At 53.0% G+C, this 21,533-nt stretch overlaps 6 protein-coding genes across 6 annotated transcripts; 3 read left to right on the top strand and 3 right to left on the bottom strand.

Moving 5' to 3' along the window:
- Positions 1-887: 887 nt before the first annotated feature.
- On the top strand, positions 888-3,542 carry G6M90_00g009350 (uncharacterized protein; the record flags this gene model as incomplete). The annotated part of the gene is made up of 2 exons (XM_014694092.2): positions 888-1,184; positions 1,245-3,542. The coding sequence occupies 2 exons, from the start codon at positions 888-890 to the stop codon at positions 3,540-3,542; spliced, it is 2,595 nt and encodes an 864-aa protein (XP_014549578.2).
- Positions 3,543-4,432: 890 nt separating this feature from the next.
- Positions 4,433-5,464, bottom strand: MCR1 (NADH-cytochrome b5 reductase 2; the record flags this gene model as incomplete). The annotated part of the gene is made up of 3 exons (XM_014694093.1): positions 4,433-4,980; positions 5,052-5,129; positions 5,200-5,464. 3 exons carry the CDS (start codon positions 5,462-5,464, stop codon positions 4,433-4,435), a joined length of 891 nt encoding a protein of 296 aa, XP_014549579.1.
- Positions 5,465-6,110: 646 nt separating this feature from the next.
- On the bottom strand, positions 6,111-7,793 carry G6M90_00g009330 (uncharacterized protein; the record flags this gene model as incomplete). The annotated part of the gene is made up of 1 exon (XM_014694094.2): positions 6,111-7,793. One exon carries the CDS (start codon positions 7,791-7,793, stop codon positions 6,111-6,113), a length of 1,683 nt encoding a protein of 560 aa, XP_014549580.2.
- Positions 7,794-12,093: 4,300 nt separating this feature from the next.
- Positions 12,094-15,924, bottom strand: ltnD (L-threonate dehydrogenase; the record flags this gene model as incomplete). The annotated part of the gene is made up of 4 exons (XM_014694095.1): positions 12,094-14,139; positions 14,213-14,848; positions 14,922-15,412; positions 15,525-15,924. 4 exons carry the CDS (start codon positions 15,922-15,924, stop codon positions 12,094-12,096), a joined length of 3,573 nt encoding a protein of 1,190 aa, XP_014549581.1.
- A 560-nt stretch (positions 15,925-16,484) lies between these two features.
- prtT_0 (Transcriptional activator of proteases prtT) lies at positions 16,485-18,815 on the top strand (the record flags this gene model as incomplete). The annotated part of the gene is made up of 3 exons (XM_014694096.1): positions 16,485-16,575; positions 16,790-18,109; positions 18,178-18,815. 3 exons carry the CDS (start codon positions 16,485-16,487, stop codon positions 18,813-18,815), a joined length of 2,049 nt encoding a protein of 682 aa, XP_014549582.1.
- Positions 18,816-19,642: 827 nt separating this feature from the next.
- Positions 19,643-21,355, top strand: G6M90_00g009300 (uncharacterized protein; the record flags this gene model as incomplete). Its single annotated transcript, XM_014694097.1, has 4 exons — positions 19,643-19,852; positions 19,929-20,241; positions 20,326-20,703; positions 20,796-21,355. 4 exons carry the CDS (start codon positions 19,643-19,645, stop codon positions 21,353-21,355), a joined length of 1,461 nt encoding a protein of 486 aa, XP_014549583.1.
- Between the last annotated feature and the right edge of the window lie 178 nt (positions 21,356-21,533).

The following is a 21,533-nucleotide window of genomic DNA, read 5'->3' as shown; positions in this document are numbered from 1 at the left end:
CCCCGATTGCCATTGGGGTTTGCTGCGTTGCCGTGGCCTGCATCTGTGGCTGCGTCGTACTACTTGCGGCATCCAGTCGAGTCGACTCTTTTTCTCTGCCCCCAGTCGACGACTGCGAACCGCACATCTTGCGCACATCAACCACGCGGCAGACTGCAGACACACGCACATTTGCTACACGAGCACGAAACCCCAACCGCGATCCTGGTCCGCGATCCCTCTTTCAGCTGTCATCAAATTATGTTGCGGCGGATGAATTGAACCCACAAGCGCCGTCATACGCTGGCCACCGCCTCAACACCCATTCTCTGGTGCTCCAACAACGCAGCATTCAGCATGCTTGGGTACTTCCGAAAATTGCCACCGCATATGACGATTTAAGCTTTTGTCGACCTTCTAAACCTATACACCTATATCCTGCTCCTACTCTGTACATGTGCATGCTGCAGACAACACAGACAACAGGCCAGCCTTGCTCGAACCCTCTGCAGCGCCTCTCTGCAACTACATTGTGCTATTACCGCCCTTATACTATTACTACGTACATGTTGGACTGAAACTCGATCTACCTAGTCTGGAATCCTGGGTGCTTTGGGAAGCGGGACATCTAATATCTGAATCATATTCGGGTACGAGATTAAACAACTTCCTTTTTTTGTGTGTGTTCCGAAGCTTTATCAACCATGGATGGAGCTCAATCACAAGCACGTCAGCGAGCTCACCCGCGCGCGCCATCGCGTTCCTCAATTCACACAAATACCTCACGTACAACTCCAGTCAGCCCAAATAGCTCGACGTCGCAAATAGCTATCTCGCCTCAGCTTTCCCAATCCCACCCAATGCACCGATATCACCACAGTCGGTGCGGTACGGGTTCGCCCCAACCCATGTCGCGACCGACACCTCCTCTCTCGAGGCAAGAGAGTGTCGAGTCCACTCGACAAATCGCCCTTTCCTCATTCTTGCAGGAAAAGCTACAGAAGGAACGCAGGGCTGAAAGTGAGAAGCTTAATCAGTCACAATCATCTCTGCCCAGATCAAATCCGGACATGAGTGTATCAGCTGATCTCAGGCGAACACCGAGTTCCCCTTTCAAGACAAGCATGGAGGGAAACAGGCCACAATCAAGCGCTGGCACTGATCAGGGCAAGAAGAAAGGTCTGGGTGTCAAGGAAATGGAAAAGGTAGCTGATGTCGAAAATGGCGCTGCATGAGTGGCTTGCTAATTTGGCGTGCATGCATAGGTGATATCAAACTTGCATAAGCAAAATTTCGACTTGAAACTCGAGCTTTACCACAGGCGCGAGAGGCAGACTACACTAGAGGAGCGCGTCGACGCTATGGAAAGCGATAGACAGCGCATGGAGGAAGTCAACGACAAATTACTGATTGAGCTAGAGAAGCGTGACAAAGCTGTCGAGGAGGCGGTTGCGATGATTGTCACTTTGGAGGCAAAAGTGGACCAGTTGTTTCGTGAGCGAGCTATGGTGCACCGAATTGAGAATGAAGGCTTCTTTTGCCCCCGCGATTATGACAACATGGGCTACAAGACTCCTGTCCCCCATAGTACAGGGCCAGACACTATGAGGATGGAAGAGGATGCCAAGGTTGTCAATCGCATGCCCAGCTTCTTGTCTGACCATAGTGAGACGACGCAAAATCTTCGCAACGTGTATCTGGGGACCCAAGCTAGCATGCTGAGTTTGACGAGGGTGACTGAAGGCTCTCCGGAAACTGATAATGTGCAAGCATTGGGGAGCCCGACCCTCAGTGTGCTGAGCGAGAGCTCTTTTGTGAGTGTTTATGGCCGAAAGGACAAGGTCATGGACGCCAGCCAGATCGCTGCTGATGTTGATGAGACTTTGGTTCTAGATGGCGCGGACTCAAGTTATACCAAGGAAAGGAATGGCAAGCAACCATCGCGCAACCACTGTCGATCGGTGTCATCGAGTAAGACAGCAGACTCCCGAGCTAGTTCTACAGGACACTTCCAATCCATTACAGATGTTATCGCCGGCTCACCTCTGCAACGCCTGGAACAACTCGACACGTCGTATGGACCTAATAGGGAATCAGGCCATCACCCTCGAAGTCAAATAAAAGATTATTCAAAAGGCCAGCTGCTGCCTGACAAGAAACCATTTGGTCTTGGAAGTATTAAGCAAGATAAACACGATGCTCTGCGTAGAGTAACAACTGACGGACAAGGCGGCGTACGACTGCATGATCAAGCGCTCCCTCCCACGCCGGATACGACGTCGAGCTCGATGCTCCGCAGGTTCAAGGACTCCAATGACACACTCTCACAACAGGACCTGAACGAAGAGAACAGCAATGGAGTTGTATTAAATCACCTTGGTTCTCAAGGCGGCAGCCAGCACAATCATCAGTTGGCAGCAGTACCGAACGAGCTCCCCGAAGAAGCAGACAGTTGGGCTTCGCCTAGTAAACGAGCTATTGACTTGCTTTTCGAACACCGAGGGCCTCCTATTCCTCGCCCACGATCTGCAGACGAATCCACTGCATCTCATAGGAGAGGCAAAGGCTGGGATAGCGACGATGACGATTCGGATGCACACTCGCTTCAATCGAGTCTTGATATCTGGATGCGCGAGAGCGCACAACCTTCGAGAAATAGAAGCCGTGCATCGCCAGATCTATTTAGTTTCCCGACGGGCTCATCGAAGGGAGGCTGGGCAATGTCATCCACTTTCAAACAAAACAGTGAACTGGCTGAAAATGCGCCACTGCCCCCAGGATTTGACTATATGCGCGATCTTTTCTCTGTGAGACAAGGCCTTTTTGCCGGTACTGCACCACCACCACCCAATAGAAGGTCTAGCCTACATGCACAAACTGGGTCAACACCAGAACCAGCGACATCACAAGGGGCAAATAATCAAGGGGTTGATCAGGGTCCTCCTTCGACCGCACGTCGTCGAAGCTGCCACAGCAGGCAGAATAGCGTAGACTTGGGAAAGAGAGATGATATGAGAACACCGGTTCAGAGAGACCAATTTGCATCGCCGCCTCAACCTAATAGCGACCAGAAACCGAAGCATTATCCTCCAATTGCGGGACAGCAGCATGGAGCTCGAACTGGCCTCAACAGACTTTTCCGACGATCTACCAGTGCTGCCCCTCCTGGACCAAGCTCTGAACAATCCAACCCTGTGGAAACAGCCGTCTCTGAACAATCCAAGAGCTTTCCTACTATAGGCATCCCATCGTGGGCAAGTCGACATTCCGCGGTGGACGACGACAGGTCGGGGGCTACTCCGCCACCGATTATGCTCAACCCTCGTCAAGGTCGGCGGCACACATTGGGGGCAGAAGGGGAGACAGAGAAGTCACCAGCACAGGATCTCAGCCGCAGCATGACGCCTGGTCCAACGCTTGCGGCCGCCGCCACAGCCAGTGCTCCATCGACCGATATAGAAAACAGTCCAGCAGCGGCGGCGGCGGCGTCGTCGTCTTCGGGTCGAAGGAGATGGTTGCCTGGCTTTGCACGCACAAATAACTTGAAGAACAAGGCAGGTTAGAGACTGTGCCGACTTTGCGGTGCGAGGCTGTAAGGGCAGCTTCCGTGTAACAACAACATTCATAGCGAGGCAGCATGGGACAAACACTTGTAATAAAGAGGACTGCATTATATCTAGGCATTGAGAATGGTTTGTTTGGATTGGGAATCAAGGTTGGTCTGGATACTGCATTTGTTATGGAAAGTATCGGCGTTTGTCAAGTACCGTGCAGGGTTCTGACACGATAGGATGAGAAACAAGCAATAAAGAATATCTCAAACTTGATCACAGGTTCATTCTTGATGTACGGAGTACTTTGGTCATGCTAGAGCTGTCACACTACATATTTCACAGGAGTGCCCTGATCCTCGGCATCACACAGGCTGTTTGTCCATGCGTGGCATGCACAATGTCTTCAAACCAAAACCTCGATCCAGGTTCCAACCACCAGCCATAACCAAATCCGCCCACCTTTTCTCGTATGTATTTCCTATCAAATCGAGTCCCACTGCGCCCGAGCTCTTCCAATCCCAGTGTCACCGATGACCTTTTGGAAAGCCGCAGGCGCCAGGCCCAGGTCGTTAGGTCGGCAGCTCATGCATTTGGGATCGCGCGATGTGCGTGGCTTTGACGACTGGCGACTTGAAGGAAAGGGATAAAGATGTATGTGGAGGCTTTGGGCGGATTCTTCTATTTCTCCCAGAGATGCATTATCGCACCAAAAAATAGGTGCAGCCACGCCACTTGTATTGATGCGTTGGTACCCCCTATAAAATAGCCTTGCGACATGCATCATCTATAGTCGTCGAGTGGAAGTGGAGTCTGGATACACCGACCGAGATGGGATGGTTTCCGCCCGACTACAGAAACAAGCTCGTCTGTGAATCACGACTTGTACTACAAACACCAAGCTAGAACTGGCAAATCTGGTCCTTTCTATACCCCAATTCCTGCAATATCCCACGTCTCCTCCCGTCGCCGACCAAGGCCTTCTCCATGCTCGGCGGCCCGCAAACAAACACCATCGTCTCGCTTCCTGCCGGCGAGGGCGTCACCTCTCTCAACAGGTCCTTGGTCACATAGCCCTTCCTGTACGGCGATCCCTCAACAGGGTTGCTCACCGTGTATACGGCCTTGAACCTCCCGGGGAACTTCTTCTCCCAGTCCTGGAACTCCTCCTTGAGCAGGACATCCCGGTCGCTGTTGACGCCAAAAACCAGAGTCACGGCCGTCTTGTCCTGGGGGTTGCGCAGAATGGCCTGCGTCAACTGGTAGATGGGCGTGATTCCGGCCCCGCCAGCAATGAGAGTGACGTGCGGGAAGGAGTCGGCTTTCCACCGGTGGCCCTTGAGGGAGGCGACGAAGAAGAGGGACTGGCCCGGCTGAAGCTTGTGCAGATGGGTGCTGGATTTGCCGTCGGGGTAGTGCTTGACCATGAGGTCCAGGTGCCCTTGCTCATCTTGTCACGTTCACGTCAGAACTGGGTCAACCTTGGGAATAGATATGCAGCTCGCTCCAAGTATTACATACCGGTTGCGCTGATGGGGGTATACGGCCGTATGACTGGAAACCATCTCCCTTCCGGCCACGACAGGGCCAATACCGACGCTGTGCTATCGTCAGCACTTGTTGCGAGATTCATGTTTGAAGAGGGGAGGCTGCTGTTTTATGGACTCACAGTTTACGGGTAATCCGCTGACAGCCTCCTTGTCGGCAAACTTGAACCTCAGCAGCCGCGTGTTGTGGTTGACCATGTCCGCGCTCTCCAGCGGCAGCGAGAAGAACGCCGGTCCGCTTCCAAAGACCTTTGGCGGCGAGGCTCGCGAGTCGGCGCGAGTATCTTGGATGAGGAACTTGGTGGTGATGCCGGCGGCAAGCGATGCGGCAGCGATGGTGCTCAGAATGGCTGCGGGCCGCGAGCGACTGAGGATCCGCGTTGTCATTTTTTTTTCCCTTTATTTTATTCGGACGGCCCTTGGCATTGCGAAACAGGAAGGCGATTCTGCGTAGGGCTGACCGTCCTTATATAGATGGCACGGGGTTGGGACGGAAGACATGCCGAGACGGCGTGGCATTGTCCATCTACAGCTAGGGGGTCAATGGCTTTGCACGAATTTTGCATCTCGGAACAGACGCCGTCTAACGGGCTTGATTTAGGTTTAGGCGGCGGTAATCATCGTTCCACTTGCATGGTTTCGCCGCCTCGTGTCGGCGGGCTGACCTGACCCTTCGGACATGAAAGAGTCTGCGACGGGCCCGAAGCGCTGAGTTGTCGCCGAGAGTGCGAAATGATCCCGGAACCCTCAACCACAGGGCAAATTTGGTACTTGCGATTGATTCAAGTTTCTGGAATCCGTAGGCGGCAGTGGATTTGTGCGGAATCCCTGGCAATCAAGTATAGGGCGTACAGGGATCCTATTTCCATTGACAACAACTAACTAACTTGGGTTTGAAGAATGTTTTATTCATCAAACATTTTTTCTGTACACGTGTATTTGTAGCCATCTCTGTGCATCTATCGTCCTAGACCCTCCCGCTTTACATCAAGCATTGCATCATGTCATCATAAACGTTGGTCAAACGGCCCAGTTAGCAACTTTGATTCTCCACATCACTCTGCAAAATCGTCCCATTGAGGAACTCGGTCCCCTTCTTCAGGACCTGGGCACGACCAGGATGCAGTGTCGGCGCAGGATCATCATCAACTGTGCCGTTGGCATAGATGATGCCATTCCATGCCGAGGCCACCTGGCCAGCGTCCAGAGCATTCACGGCCGAGTTGGCTCCGGGAAGAAGAGGTGACCGTTTCTGGTTGATGTCGCAGTTTTCGCTAATCATGTACAAGTTCATGCCAATCGCGAAAGTGTACATCTCAGCACTGAGTTGCTCCCAACTCCACTGGTCCGCGACCACCACGCCTATGTAGTCGACCAATACCGCAGTTGGCCAGGACTCTGGGCTCATGTTGTTGACGCCCATCCAGTAGAGGGCGGGATTGGTAGGAAGGATGCCGATGTTCTGAATGCTCAGGGCGGTGGTGGTGATGGCATCCGCGCTGACCAGCCACTGGCCGATGAGAAACTGGTCATTTTTGAAGTCGCCGCTTCTGCCGACTGTCTTCCAGCTGGCCACTTGGTCATTTGCCATCTTCTCAGTGTCAGGCAAGTTGGACCAGTGGTCCCAGACGTCCATCATGGAGTTTCTGTAAATACCATCCGGGACGGAGTCTTGAGGCACATCTGGTTTCAAGTTGCCGTTCAAAAGAAAAAGAACACAGCCCTTGCCGCCATTTTGGTCCATAAAATAGGACGCCTTTTGTTTGTTGAACTTGGTGTTGAGATCAAGATGTCCACATCGGTTGTTAATACCCTTCAACTTGCTAAAAAAGTTGTTGACAATGTCAGCGCTCCAGTAGATTGGGCCTGCAGTGGGTATATCGAGGATGCCGTTCAAGTATCGAACACGAAAAAATATGACTTCGCCGGGGTTTTCGGCAGTGAACTGGTTGACCTCCTTGACAACGTCATCGAGAGACTCCCCCGTGTTGCCAATAACTACTTTGGCCAGCTCATCATTGACGTGCATAGTCCAAAAGCTGTACGAGTCCTGATTAGCCACCTTGTGAACACTGCCAACACGAAGATCGAACAACCTGGCGCCGGCGCGTAGTTGATTGTAAATGTTCAGGCCTTGCGTCTGCGTGTTGGCTTCAGTACCAATGGAGCCAATTTTGCCGCTGATCCTGCTCATTCCTGAATCGTGTGTGGCAGGCATCACAATGTGCTGCATCTGTCTGTCTTTGATAACATCATATAGTCCCTTCATCCAGTTGCCCCGGCCATGTCGAAGAGAAGCGGTAAATCCATAGGAATCACTTCCAGTGATAACCAAGGTAACTGCCGTTTCTTTACCGGGGTCCAAATACTCACGTTGACCGAGACCCATACCAGACAAGTCAATAATGGTTCGGCGAGGGTACGAGTCTGGGATATGAGTTCTAGCCCGAATCTCGAACCTCTTGTTTGTTCCTTGAATGGTGTAGGAGGCTTCGCCACCGTCGTCTACTGGGTTCTTGCCAACGTTCTTCGTGTATTCTGCCGTATTTTGACGGGCACGACCTTGGGGGACATCGTCCCAATCAAAAGTGTCCATCTGATACGAGTGCGTGCGGCTTCGATCAAGGACGAATCGGTGGGGGGTAAGATTGACAATGGTGATGTATTGTTTCGCCGGAAACCCAATTTCACGGAGGGGAATCAGTGCCCAGGGCATGTGGCTCCCAGCCTTTGACACCTCCGAGCTATACGTCCTGTCCTCTTTTTGGCATGCATCTTGTACAGCTCTATTGCATTTCGCAAGTTGCCGTGGAGCTGGTGTAGCTGTTGTGGTTTGAGCCAACAAGAGAAAGGACACAAGACCAGCCACAAAGAAAAGCAACAATCGACTTTGCGCCATTCTTGCAAAGGTCTGGTCAATCCAAATGGAGGAATATAAGGGGGGAAAACGTTGCAATCTCGCCTGGGTCACAACTACGAAGAAGCATATTTCTAGTTCAGAGCCACGAGAATCACAGGGACCTCAAATTGTAATATACTTTTCCTCATCCCCCCCAAGATTACCTTTGCTGCTGCCCATGCGCGTGTTCAGGCGGTGTTCTTGCCATGCAACCCGTCTGAGCTCAGATGATGCGTCTGCTAGCCTCGTGAGCTGGAGACTCCAAGGCGGCAAATTGGCCTTTAAGTCGTGCCCGCCGTGGGCTCAACGCGCCGTAGCGTGGAGGCGACATTGAACTTTGCGAAATAGGGAAGCTGAGATTACTTTTCAGCAATCTTACTGGCCAAGCGGTCAACGGGGTGGCTGATCCATGGACGAACGACTCAGGAACATGGAAGATGGATTGGGCGGAGGCCGTCTATCGACTAATCCCGGAGCGGGGCAGTGGCCGAATGAGCGTCAGGAGTGTCAGGGAGTCAGGGAGCATCTCCACGATTCTGGACGATGATACCCCTTGGCAGGCGGCCGGCCACACCAAGTCACGCAGGGGTCTGCCTCCCATCAGAAGGCAATATCAGCTGGCGATGGAAATGTTGCCTTAGACGGATCCCGCCCATCCCTAACTTTGGATTGTAATGTACCATTGATGCACCAGAGTTCCAGACTAGTGCTTTGGTGATCAACAGACCCGGAAGAGTGAGCAAGTTGGCCAAGCGGGGAAATCGAGGGTGTGCATGCCTTAGAGGATTCCATGCGGTGAACTGTGATCGGATGGTCGGCTCTAGTGTCCGGCTGATTAGCAAGGGATGCTGCAGATCTGGTACGAAGCTTTTCGGTCATTTCCATGCTGTAATGGACTTGACGAGAGGACTCGCAAGGTCGGATAGCCGTATATCGAGCATGGCGAGTTTGCATACCTAGATACCTAGGTAGTTAGTTGCATATTGATGTTGTGTCGTGCGGGGGGTGAAGACGAGAGATGCCACTGTTGGTTGTCTGCCCATGTTGCATGTGGTTGGACTGGGACAACCAAACACGTGCGGACCAGGCCGGTGGGTGTTGGCATGGACCAGCTGCACATGTGACTACTACCCAGCATTCGGTTGTTTGGAGCCCGCAGCTATCACACGCATACCCTGTCGCAAATCAGTCAGACAATGAAGACGACGACACAGACGAAAGTACGAAAGCTCAGAAGGGAAGTGGAAAAAAAAAAGCCTGCAAGACATTATTTACGATGAGAGAAAGAGATTACTCGTCGATAACCGTGCTATACTGGTGTTGCTTGAAGTTGCAAATTCTGACCCCATTCTTGGAGGAAGGAGTGCCCTTTGCACTGATTCAAAGGCTCTTGGCCTCCACGTTGCATATTGATGCATTCTGGAATTTGAGGAAGGCACAGCTCGCTTCCAGGTAATGGTAACACCAGTGCTTTATTCGGTTTCTACTTTCCTTCTGCCGAACGGTCGAGGCATTGTGGTTATTCATCACTCTAGTAAAGAAATGGTTCAATGAAGTCTTTATTCCTACTTTCTCCTTACATAATAGGCAATGTTGTTCAAAATGACACTGAACACCTAGATTGCTTCAAGCTAATGCATCACAGGTTCGAAGGATGTCATGACAATTCGGCTGACTACACCCTTAGTCGTGCCGTGTCATTCATGATCAATAATCCGGTGCGCGCTATCTACAACGAAAGAAGATAGACGAAAAGCTCATCCTTTCTGAGAAAGATTCTGGCAGCTCGCGTAAGGGTCTTCGAAGACCTAGATGCATTACCTCACTGTGGCTTTGCCTACCGACGTTCAACATCATCTTCCACGGCCATGGCCGAGAGCAGATGCGCAACCAAAGTAAGGAATATGACAGGATGAGGAGTCCGTCTTTGGAAGACAATATCTAAATCAACAGTTGTTTTAAATGAGGGGGTGATAATGCGGCCGGCTATTGGTACGTCAAAACTCATCAATTGCATCTAGATACTGAATACGAGGCGGACAGGCGAACACAACCGTGTAATTAGAGTAGCCACCAACATGCATTCATCCAGCCCTCATTACGCTCTCGCCCGCCTCCTTACCTTGGCTCCCTCCATGGCCATTTCCCAGTCCCCAGCAATAAGGCCTAATCGGATTGATCTGATAAGAATGCAGTTTGACCGTACAGCCCCATTTTCTCTATCAACTTTTCTTCACTTGTCCTCCTCAACCTTCTTGCAAGTCCATCAGCAAGAACAAGCTAAATACCCGAGATTGGAATCCACAATACGACCGTTCCGGCATCCCCTCACGATTTGATTGATTGATCTCTTTTGGACTTCATCATTGGAGCCGGATCTAAGCCCCACCGTTGTCGGTTGATGATTTTCAGCATCTCGCATTAGAGCTTTCATCCATGGTTTCCCGAGTAGTCTATAATACGGCAGTTGATCGTGAAATTTCCCTTTCCTTCACAGCATGACTTGAAGGGGAGCAGCTACTTTGACTTGAGCTTCGACAATTGGAGCTGCCTCACTAATTGCTATTCGTCGTTCAATCAACAGCCGCGCGCCCATTATTCCAACTTCATTACATCATTCTTCTAGCTGCAAGTCTGAGGACAGAACTAGATTGGGAAACACTCCATGATCTCTCGGCCGAGAGCCAGCCACTCCGTCTACAACCCTGTGTCACTATCCAGCTGTCAAACGCACGCCCTCGCCGTGTTACCATTGGATCATGCTTCCGTCTCGTGTCTCGCAGGATTAACCCCTGCACCTGCATGTAGGCGATGCTGAAAGCTTAAAACTAGATGTGACAGGGCCAGTTCGGAGCCGGTGTCGGTTCGGTTCGGATTATATCAGAAAACACCACGAAACACTTGTCTTAATCCCACTAGCTTCGTCGATTCAAAGTGGGATGCTACCGTCCGTAATGGGGCCCATAGGTTTCCCTCCTCTACGTGGTATAGGTGCCGAAATATACTCATTACTAATGTATGTGTATTACTAAGGACGTTACTACGCATCTTGTGGATGAAGGATTTTTTTGCCCCCAGGAATTAGACAACATTCCAACCTCGACAATGCACCACGAGACCTGTCTCGGGTATCTACACCAACCCTCAATTACCCATGCTGTGGTAGGATAGGACACTAGGCCCGGACTCCATCGTGGACCCTACTTGCAGTACTTCATCATACTAAGCCTAGGCTGCCAAGCGGTAAATTATTGCAAAGATGCATGACTTGGCTTGCCGCGGAGGCCTGTCTTAAAAGAGCACCCTATCTTTTGGCGGCCAGCCTCGCAAACACCAGAACCATGGTCCTCATGGCTCTGTCTAAACAAATGCATTCCATGTCTTGTCACGAGGCGGACACCTGCTGGCCACTGACCGGGCCTACTTGTGCGACTGTCTATCCACGTGGGACAGCACCGCGCCACATCAAAACCCAACGATGAAGGATGACACAAAGATAGAATTAAAGCACGCATCCGGTATGTCGTCTTGATACTCGAAACGCGACAGTCTCTTGTTTGTGGGATTCTTCTTCTCTGACGACCTGCGGATATCCGTAGCACCAGACTGGGATTGGATACGCTCACAGGAAGTCCTATCAACTAGGCGGGTATAATAGAGCCAACTCCGGTCGGGACCAATAAAGCCTCAATTATTAATCCGAGGTTAAGCAATGGGGTAAGGCTGTGCGCCTGGTTTGCTGGATTCTTTGGATACGAATTCTTCAGCACGGATACGACGCTGTGTTCTCACTTGGTGTGTGGTTTGGAAGTCATGAGTATGTCTTCGCATGCGAGCTTCTAAGAGACACAACCACAGGAGCTTATGCTCAACGCGCTGCAGTCGTGCCGGCATATGGGGGAAGTCTGCTTGTAACGCTTTTGCGCTGGTGGATAACTTGGCTCGTATCACATGGCAGGCTCAGGGGTAGGAATCTACCAGCACACACGTATTTTTCTTGCGAATGATGGGTTGTGAACACATGAACAAGTATTACTGGCAAATCACGCGGTACAAGTCTCGTATTTACGGCAATGTATTAGGTGATATCATATTCGAAAAAAGCAAAACCTTCAAGTTATGATGCCTCCTCTGGCATTGCCCATGCTTCCACGAGATCTGCCAAGGCGTCCTCATTGCCGACATTTCCAGGGAAAACGACAAACGGGACGCCCCGATGTCGGCTTGTTTCCTCATCGCATCGCCATAGTGGCACGCCAGGAGCTGCTTGGCCCAAAACCCTGGCGCGCTTCATTTTGAGGCCTTTTGTGGCAGTGTCAGATGAAGTAATGCCACCCTTGGCGATAATGTACCTCGGGTGGACGTCAACCAGCCCCAGCAATTGCACGAGAGCATTGGCAACTTTAGACCCAATGTTCAAAGAACTAAGGCCATCATGGCCTTTTATGAGCGCTCTTGATGTCATGACGAGAACGTCGTGTCCGGCGTAAAGCTTCATGGAGACAGCCTGCGCTGCTGCCCTGACGATGCTCTCGGCAGCATCTTCCGAGGCAATCAAGTCTGGCACCTTGAGTTCCACCACCTGCAGCTTAGCTTTGAGCCGTTGTGTCAGGGCTTCCAACTGCACTGTCGTCTTTGGGACATATGATCCGGCAATGACCAGTCCGCCGGGACGTCTTTCGCCAGCACCCGAAAACACCCCCAGGTCTTTCATGGTGAGTGGCGGGATGCCCTTGATGCCAAGTCTCGACGAGACAAAGGCCGCCCCTGTTCGGTAGAGATATCGCCTGCCCCCTTTCTCCGCCTCCAAGAGGCCGGCGACGAATACATGCATATCTGACTCGGCGACGGCATTCACAATGATGACTCTGTTGGAGTCCGGGCCCACAGAGAGCAGCTTCTCCGTCACGGCTTTGGGCCCCCCCTCTCGGATGTCTTGCAAGGTGATGCTGAGGAAGGAATCATTGTTGAAGCGCGGGCCGCACTTTTCGAGAATGTATTGCCGCAAATTGGAGTTTTGATATCCAAAAGTAGCATCGGCAGCAAACTGCGTCTGGCTGGCGGGCACCAGGGTATCCCCTTCTTTCACGTAGTGCACGTCATCAATAGTGTATCTGCCGCCCTGGGCGAAAAATGGAGAAATTATCCAGCCGTCAAACGCACCAAGGGCGGCCTCTGCTGCCTCGGGCTCCTCGGGAAGATGGCCTCGCAAGGTGGAGTCCCCTCGAAGGACGATTTCGAAGGCCTTGCCGGCTCTTTTCGCTGCTTGTGCCACGTTTGCGCAGATTTCTTGGATCAACTCGCGAGCTGCTGCGGATGGGAGTGCTCGCGAGTTGGTCAAGATGAAGAAACCGCGGGGGTCAAGACGGAACTCGGAATCCAGCGTCTCCGAATCCCACACGGTCAAGACGTCAATATCGTGACAAGTCTGCGTGCCTGTGGGGTCATCGTCCAATATTACCAGCGTAGGAACTTGATCGCTGCCCACCACCCCCTGGATGGAACTGAGGACGTCGTGGGGGTATTCGGGCGGCAGTGATGCAAGAGTAGGAGCAGCAGGGAGGCGCTGTGGCCCTTTGCGGTTGTCAGAACCGGGGTTCATGATGGACGTCCTCTTGGCTTGGTCTTCAACACCCTGGCTGTTCGGCTTGTCCAATTTCTCGTCGGCCTTGCTCTTGACTGATGGCCCTAGCATTTCCCACAGCCTTACTACGCCCGAGTCGGATTCATTTGTCCAGCCGTGGCCTGCGCCGGCCAGATACAAGGTGTGTGCGGCAGAGGAGATGGGCGCATAGTAGTTCAACCGCGCGGCTTCATCAAGAACTATCCCGAGATCTTTGACGAAAATGGCTAAAGCGGAATGCGGGGTCCAATCACCGTTCAACATCTGGGGAACTCTATTTTCAAACATCCAACTCCACGCCGAGGACGCCTTGAAAATGTCAAATACTATTTGGGTGTCAAGATCAAGACGAGCAGCAAACGCCATGGCTTCAGCAGCCGCAGCAATGTGGACTCCTGCGAGCAGCTGGTTGATGAGCTTCACCGATGAGGCCATACCAATGCCGCCCTCGACCTGGCATAAATTCTTCTCTCCCCCCGTCATGGCCAGGAGGACCCCTCGAGCTTTGGAAATGCCCTCATTCTCCCCAGAGCAGATAATCTAATCATGGTCCGTCAGCAAAAATGGCATGGGTGTTTCATGGGCAACAAAGTGTGGAGGGGGAAAAGCTCACCGTCAAGGTGCCGTTGGCAGCCCGAGCTACACCTCCACTGACCGGGGCATCCACCAACAGAACGCCTTTGCCCATCTCCTTCAGTCTCAAATTGACATTCCGGACATGTTCTGGTGGAACCGTTGAGCTGACAATGACCACCGAACCGCTGGACAAAGCAGCCGCGCCTCGGCAGCTTCCGAAGAGCACGTCGTCAATCTGGCTCGCATTTTGCACCATCAGCAGGACCGCGTCCGATCCACTAATTGCTTCTCCCGGGGAACCTGCTGACATGGCACCTGGGCCCAGGCTGGCGAATGCCTCTACTGCAGGAGAGTGAACATCGTAGCCCTGGACGACAAAGCCGGCCCGGATCAACGACGCGGCCATGCCTTGGCCCATGGCCCCCAGGCCAACGAAGCCTATCTTGGAAACGTCACCAGCCCTGCAGCACGGAGCATGCGACGACGTATTCACGCTGCGTTGGCCGGCCTTGTCCTTGACGAGGTCGGGACATTCGGGCAAGTAGGCACGAACCAGTGCGCCGTCGCCATCATTGCCAAGGCCTTGCGATACACCGGATATGAATAACTGCTCTACGGTGGCAGTCAGGGGCAAGGGAAAATGAAGTTTTCGCGCCGTTGAAATGGCAGATTTCTAATATACTCAGGACTGTCAGAAGTGGACTTTTGCTGTAGGACAAGGGAGAGACTCAGCGATAATATCATACAAGGCTGTCGAGGGTTCGCTGCCAAGTGCTAGCTTGAGACTTCCAATCTCCCGACAGCATGTGCGGAACACGCGACTCAAACGCCGATGAAGTTCCAGCTGCGTTGCTTATGATATCAAAGGTAACCTGCGTATTCTGTCCAGCCTTGGCCGCCAATCCCATGGCCTCGGCCGCTGCAGCCGCATGCAAGCCGGTCAAGAGTTGGTTAACCATTTCCACTTTGGAGGCCTGGCCAAGCCCTCCGGGGATCGGCCATATCTGGACCGGAATACCGCGAAGCGTTTCATTTGCTTCTGCAAGAGCCCCGGCGGGTCCTGACAGAACAAGGACGTTGCGCCCGTGGTGATTACCATGTGATGACTTGGCGAGACAGGCGGCATCTAAAAGCGAGACGTCAGGCCTGCCCTCGTCTGCTATTCTTCGGAGCAGGTACGGATAGTACGACGGCGGGCTGCTGGGGGAAAGCAGGACAATGGAATGTTTTGGAAGTGCTGTTGGCAAAGCGGTTAATCATTCGGATTCATCGTGGTTGTCGCATGCTTGTAGTGAGAGCAGTTGGCTGCACCGCACCAACCACATCATCATCATGTAAGTGGCCCATACCTGGTAATATGCCGCTCTGCGAGCAAAACAGATGGCTCTCTAGCTCCTTGATATCGGACGTTGCGCACACAATGGTTTGGCAGTGCCTTGCCACCTTGACGAGACTGTCTTTTGTGATGGCGCCCAGCTCTGCCAGCCTCGGCACCAGGTCAGAGGCATCATCGTAGACATGAACCCGTAACTCGGGCTTGGACACGGCACCCATGAGCAGCGGCAAACTCCAGCCACGAGCACCAAGAAAGCCAATGTTGGCAGGAGAGACAGGCTCCGGGCCGTCATCAGGCTTGCTGGCTGTCAATGGCATCATCTGGCCGGCTTGCGTCCTCGTCTCGCCCACTTGCACTTGTTTGCCGTTTCGCGACACGAAGAAGTTGTGCGGCCTGTAGTGTATTGTATGCATTGTAACAATTAAAATAACCCCTATCTAATCGATGATGGGGAAACTTGTATTAAAACACCACACATCCCCATTATCAACACCCTCGAATGCTTGGGACCCCCCTTTGTGAGACTTTTGGCCCGGGGCTCCGACCGAGATTCAACTCGAGTCTGCTCTTGTCTCGCCATGCCATCGCCCACCCATCCCCGCAGATTCTGGCTCGTCTGCGTAGTGCGTCGAGCGACGGGCAGAAGCCCGCCGGGTCCCAATTGCTCCAATTCCGCACGACATCAGGCCAGAACGCTGCCGGGCCGTGGCCGCGTGGCGCCCGGGACCAGGTTGGCACCGGGTTGCTAACCGCGACTGGCGGGGAGCACGTGCACGGCCGCATGCGCGGGGGGCGGACCCGAGTGCTGGGGCCAGAGACGGGACTCGGCCACGATGCAAAGAGTTTTCGCACCTCGCGTCGGCCTTTGTCCCGCCCCCTCTTATCGATCGTCCAGGGTTTTCTCTGCTAAAAGAGACAGCTCCGTCCGACCCAGTCTTGCACGCGGACTTCGTTCCACGACGTTGATCGCATCATGAAGCGGGCAAGGTTCGATTCATCCCAAGTCAGTCCGCCCAGCGAGTCGGCCGAACATCAGCCGAAGGTCTCACGGAAGATTCGAGCATGTAAGAATTGTTTATTTTTATTTTTTTGTTTTTTCTTATTGGCTGTATTGTAACGTGCCAATATTTATGGCTCCCTGTCACGGCCATGGCCCTGGCGTTGATAAGAACATGGCTCGCGTCAAGTGAGATTGACGTTGGCTGCAGGCGAAACGAAACGTTGCTTCATTTCAATGTTCCTCCGTCAACTAGTGCCTGCGCTAACTCCGCAAACCAGGTCAAGCATGCCAGAACCGCAAAATCAAATGCGATTTGGAGCCTGGGCAAGAGCAGTGCGCGCGCTGCGCCAGGCTTGGCCTGAAGTGCGTCGTGAACAAGAGCCTGCAGACGCTGTTGGACAGCGAAAACGAGTGGAAGAACAACATTGAGGCGCAGATGCAGAGCCTCCAGGCGGCCCTGTCCGAGGTGCAAAGGGCGTTGAGCATGCATGTCAACGTGCATGTGCCGCGTCCGACGCCAGCTCAACTGCCGGGCTTGCAGGCGAGTGCGAGTGCCAATAATGCACATGCACATGGCTTTCGAGGCGGTGGCCATGGCCATGGCCATAGCCATAGCCATAGCCATAGCCATGGGCCGTCAATGCCTGTGCAGCCGCCACCCCAGACTCATGTCGACGCGCCGGCGCCGGTGCCTGTGCCCATTCGACCGACCGGCATGACCAGGGAGAACTCTGTCGAGCCAGAAGCACCCGAGGCCGACGACCAGGCCATGGTGAACGCGCCCATGGCAAGCCTCTACGAGGTCACCAAGCTGCGCAATGTCCGCAGCGACCCGTGGGCCCGGATGCATCGTCCCTCAAGTCCGTCGCAAAAGCCCGACTTTATATCCCAAGGAAAGTTCGACCTCCAGGAAGCAGAGCGGCTCTTTGCCAGGTTTCGGGAAACACTGAATGCGTATCTATGGGGTGGCATAGCTCTAGTTCACGACAGCTTAGAAGGCGCCAGAGCGTCATCGTCTCTTCTCACCGCAGCAATTCTCGCCGTGACCGCCTTGCATGCTCAGGATGACGGGACGTCCTTTGATGTCTGCTACCCGATCTTCCTCGAACTCGTCAGCCAGGCCATGTTTGACCGCTATCACTCGCTTGATGATGTGCGAGGACTGTGCATTGGCGCCTTCTACTTGTCCGACCTGAGCTGGAAGTTGTCGGGGCTTGCCGTAAGAATCGCCACCGAACTCAACCTGCACCAATTCTGCGCCATGGCCATCGGAGACCGTCCAGAGTACGTCGAGGAGGCTAGGCTGTGGTACTTTTTGTACGTTTGCGATCACCACTTCAGCATTGCCTACGGCCGCCCGCCCGTGATTAGCGAGAACTCGACGCTGTCCTGTCACGAAGACTTTTTGCGCTTGCCCGGAATCACAATGTCGGATCTTCGCCTGCACAGCCAGGTCGGCGTGTTTATCATTCTTAGTCGAATTTACCATGTATTCGGGCCCGACAGATCGAGAATGATTGCCAACGACGAGTTTGAAATCCTCCGACGGTTCGACGTTGACTTGGCACGGTGGAGAGATCAATGGAAGCCTCGACTTGGTATGACAGTGACAACGTTCTAGGCAGCATGTGTCAGCTTCTAACCTGCTTGTTTTCTTTTCATCTAGCTCCAAACCCCCACATCGCCGACTATCCAGCCAAGGGCGTCATACTGCACTACCATTTTGCCCGAGTGCAGCTATTTGCAATATGTCTTCGGGGCCTGCGGCCCAGTGAGCAATTCAGAATGTCCAATGAGCGCCGCGAGCTTGTGAATCTGGCTATATGCAGTGCATTTGGAGCTTTGGAGCTCATTCTCAACGACCCCGATATGAGGCGTGCAGTGCTGGGCGTGCCTCTGTACCTACTCACGACGATTGCGTATGCTTGCCTTTTCCTCATGAAGGCCCAGACGCAATGGCGGTCCGCAAACCTCAACATCCGCCACGAGACCGTCGCTTCCACCATAGAAGGCATCATCATACTCTTAGAGGAGACCAGCCCTTGCGTCCGCCATGTCGCGCACTACCTCGGCCGCGGGCTCAACGGCATGCTCCAGAAGTTCAAAGAACACAACGCAATGGAAAAGCAGCAGGTTCAGAATGGACAACCCGTGCCGGTGTCATATGCAGATGGTGGAGCGTGGCCCGATTGGAACAGCTGGATGTTTGGCACTGCAAACGTGCCGAGCCAGTTTGGATCGGACCAGGACCAACAGTATGGGCTTAGCTTTTTGGACGCTCTGAGCTCACAAATGCCGGGATGATGCTTGGCAATTGCCGGGCATTTTTCTCCGGGCGTATTGACGATGCCAGAATATCCCTCATCATGTACGTCTTTTGTAATATTGTACACAATATTGATGGCGGGAATGGAAATTGAGCCGGTATGCCTTAGGTACTTGACAAGGTAGACAACAAGATGGCATTGTACTATTAGCAACGGCCGTGCGTTAGAGATCCAACGCGGTGTCCGCGTGACTCTTGACAAGGTTGTGAGCGAAGACGTCGGATCTTGGCGGCCATGACGGTGTTGAAGATGCCGCGTGCAAACGTAATACCCGTGCAGGGAAGCGGTCAGCCAAGCACCGTACTCTGTCATGTTTGATAACGGTTTTGTAGATGCTCGATTCTGGATTCCCGGTTCCCGATTCTGGCTTCCCATCCGACCAATGAGTAAGCAGGTGCGTGGGAAGAAGTGGGTCAAGTCAGCAACACGAGGCCAATGGCTTCTCTGCGGTCCCAGCCGTGCCGCTTGCTGACCTGGAACCTCCGACATCAGACACGGCTTGTTCTCCATATTACAACAGAACACCTGCCAACGTGCGACGACTAAGCCAAACTCAGCGCCGTGGCGTCGGTTTCTCAACAACTCGCAGCTGCCCCATGGGGGGAAAGAAGGCAGACGACTCATCGTGCCATCCTAACCGGCAACGAGCCTGGTCGTGGTACGGCCCGATGCCTTGTTCCAGCATCGTCTTAAAGTTGACTGTTCCCCTTGGACTGGCAATCCCGGCCCCCATGCGCGTCTCTGTACCACCAGTTGACTGCTCGGATAGCCGCCAGAGACATTTTGCCCGAGTGCGAAGCGCAAATGGCGGGCGGCGACAAAACCCGCTCGTACGATGACATGAGGGAGAAGATGTCTCCCGTCGTCAGCACCGAGCCTGAGCTGGCAGAGGCACTGCGCCGTTATGTGCCTCATTCGGCCGAGGAGAAGAAGCTCGTGAGGAAGATTGACTTGTTCCTCATGCCCATTCTTTGGATCATGTACATTCTCAATTATGTCGACCGGACCAACATTGTGAGTTTATCCCCCCCCAGCTCCACGGCGTGGCAACGCATGTACATGTTGCCGCCTCGACTAACCCCCAGCCCAGGGTAATGCCAAAATCGCCGGCATGGCGGTAGATCTTGATCTCGACGACAACCGCTACGCCTGGGTTCTGTCCGTTTTCTTCTTCGGCTACCTCATCTGCGAGGTCCCTTCAAACATGATTCTCAGCCGGAGCAAACCTTCCATTTTCCTGCCAGCCATCATGCTCGTCTGGGGCGCACTTAGCGCATTAATGTCCATCTCCAAAACGTACGGCGTTCTACTGGGCTTCCGTTTCGTGCTGGGGTGCATCGAGTCTGGATTTTTCCCCGGTGTCCTGTACTACCTCAGTTGCTGGTACACCAAGGCAGAGCTAGGTACGTGGCTTCCTCTCCGAGTCTTTTGAAGCTGGTGTTTGAAAAGAAAAACAAACTCTTGTCTAGCACGCTAACACCCTCTAGGCAAGAGATTTGGCATCTTTTACACCGCTGCTGTGTTGTCGGGTGCCTTTGGCGGGATTTTGGCCGGTGCCATTACTGATTATATGCATGACGCACATGGCATTGCCGGCTGGCGCTGGCTGTTTATTGTAGAGGGAGTTGCGACTGTTGGCGTGGCCTTCGTTGCCTTCTTCGTCCTGCTTGACTATCCCGGCACGTCGAAGCGGCTGACACCAGAGGAGCGCAGGCTGGCTGCCATTCGGATTATTCACGACGGCATTGCGACGGGAGGCCATTCGGACAAGCGTTTGAGTCATTGGCAGGCGTTTGTAGCTGCGGTTACGGATCCTAGGACGTACATGTTCCTCATCCTGTATATGCTGGATGTTGGTGCTGGTAGTAAGTCTGCCCCTGTTTTCGATTTCTCTCTCCCTCACACACACACACACACACACACACAAAAGCGAAAAGAAGCGCTAATAATCCCTCAGCCATCTCATATTTTATTCCTACTATTAGCCAAACTATGTACAAAGACAGCACCAGAGCGCAATACATGACGGTGCCAATCTATGTTGTTGCGGCTGTTTGCCTCAACATTCTCGCCTGGTCATCCGATCGCACCGGCGATAGACGCTGGCACATTACGGGCGCTCTTGGGCTAGGCTTTGCCTGCAGTGTAGTGTGTGCCGCCGTGCAAACTTCGGTCGTTCGCTACGTCATGGTGTGCTTCGTGGCGGCGGGCATATGGTCGGCGCTGCCTCTCATTTTGTCGTGGACCAGCAACACGGTCAGTTTGCCGCCGGAGAAGCGTGCGATTGTTCTTGCGCTGGTCAATGCATTTGGAAACTTTTCCAGTGTCTACGGAAGCCGTATCTGGCCCAAGGACAACAGCCCGGCGTTCCATATTGGCTTTGGCGTCACGGCCGGCTTTCTTGGCTGTGGCATGATTTTGGCGGCGCTCATCCCCGTGCTTTGCGCTTTATTCGCATGGAAAGGCACCCAGGTTGAGATGGAGCTCCGCGACTCATCCTGCACTGAGGAGAATTAACGTATATATTTTAATATTACTGTACTTTGTAACTAGATTTAGATAGACGATACATCTTGAAATTTTCATTTCATCTACCTCCCGATATATTTGGAATGTAATGCTCCCCGTCTTGAGTATTGGTGGAGTTTTCTTCTCCCAGATGAAACACCTATGCAAGCAATCAAGCCAAGAACAT

This window comes from Metarhizium brunneum, chromosome 1 (assembly GCF_013426205.1).
Source record: "Metarhizium brunneum chromosome 1, complete sequence".
Classification (NCBI taxonomy): Eukaryota; Fungi; Ascomycota; class Sordariomycetes; order Hypocreales; family Clavicipitaceae; genus Metarhizium; species Metarhizium brunneum.
The sequence above is the reverse complement of the archived record's forward strand: the minus strand, read 5'-3'. Positions and strand labels throughout refer to the sequence as shown.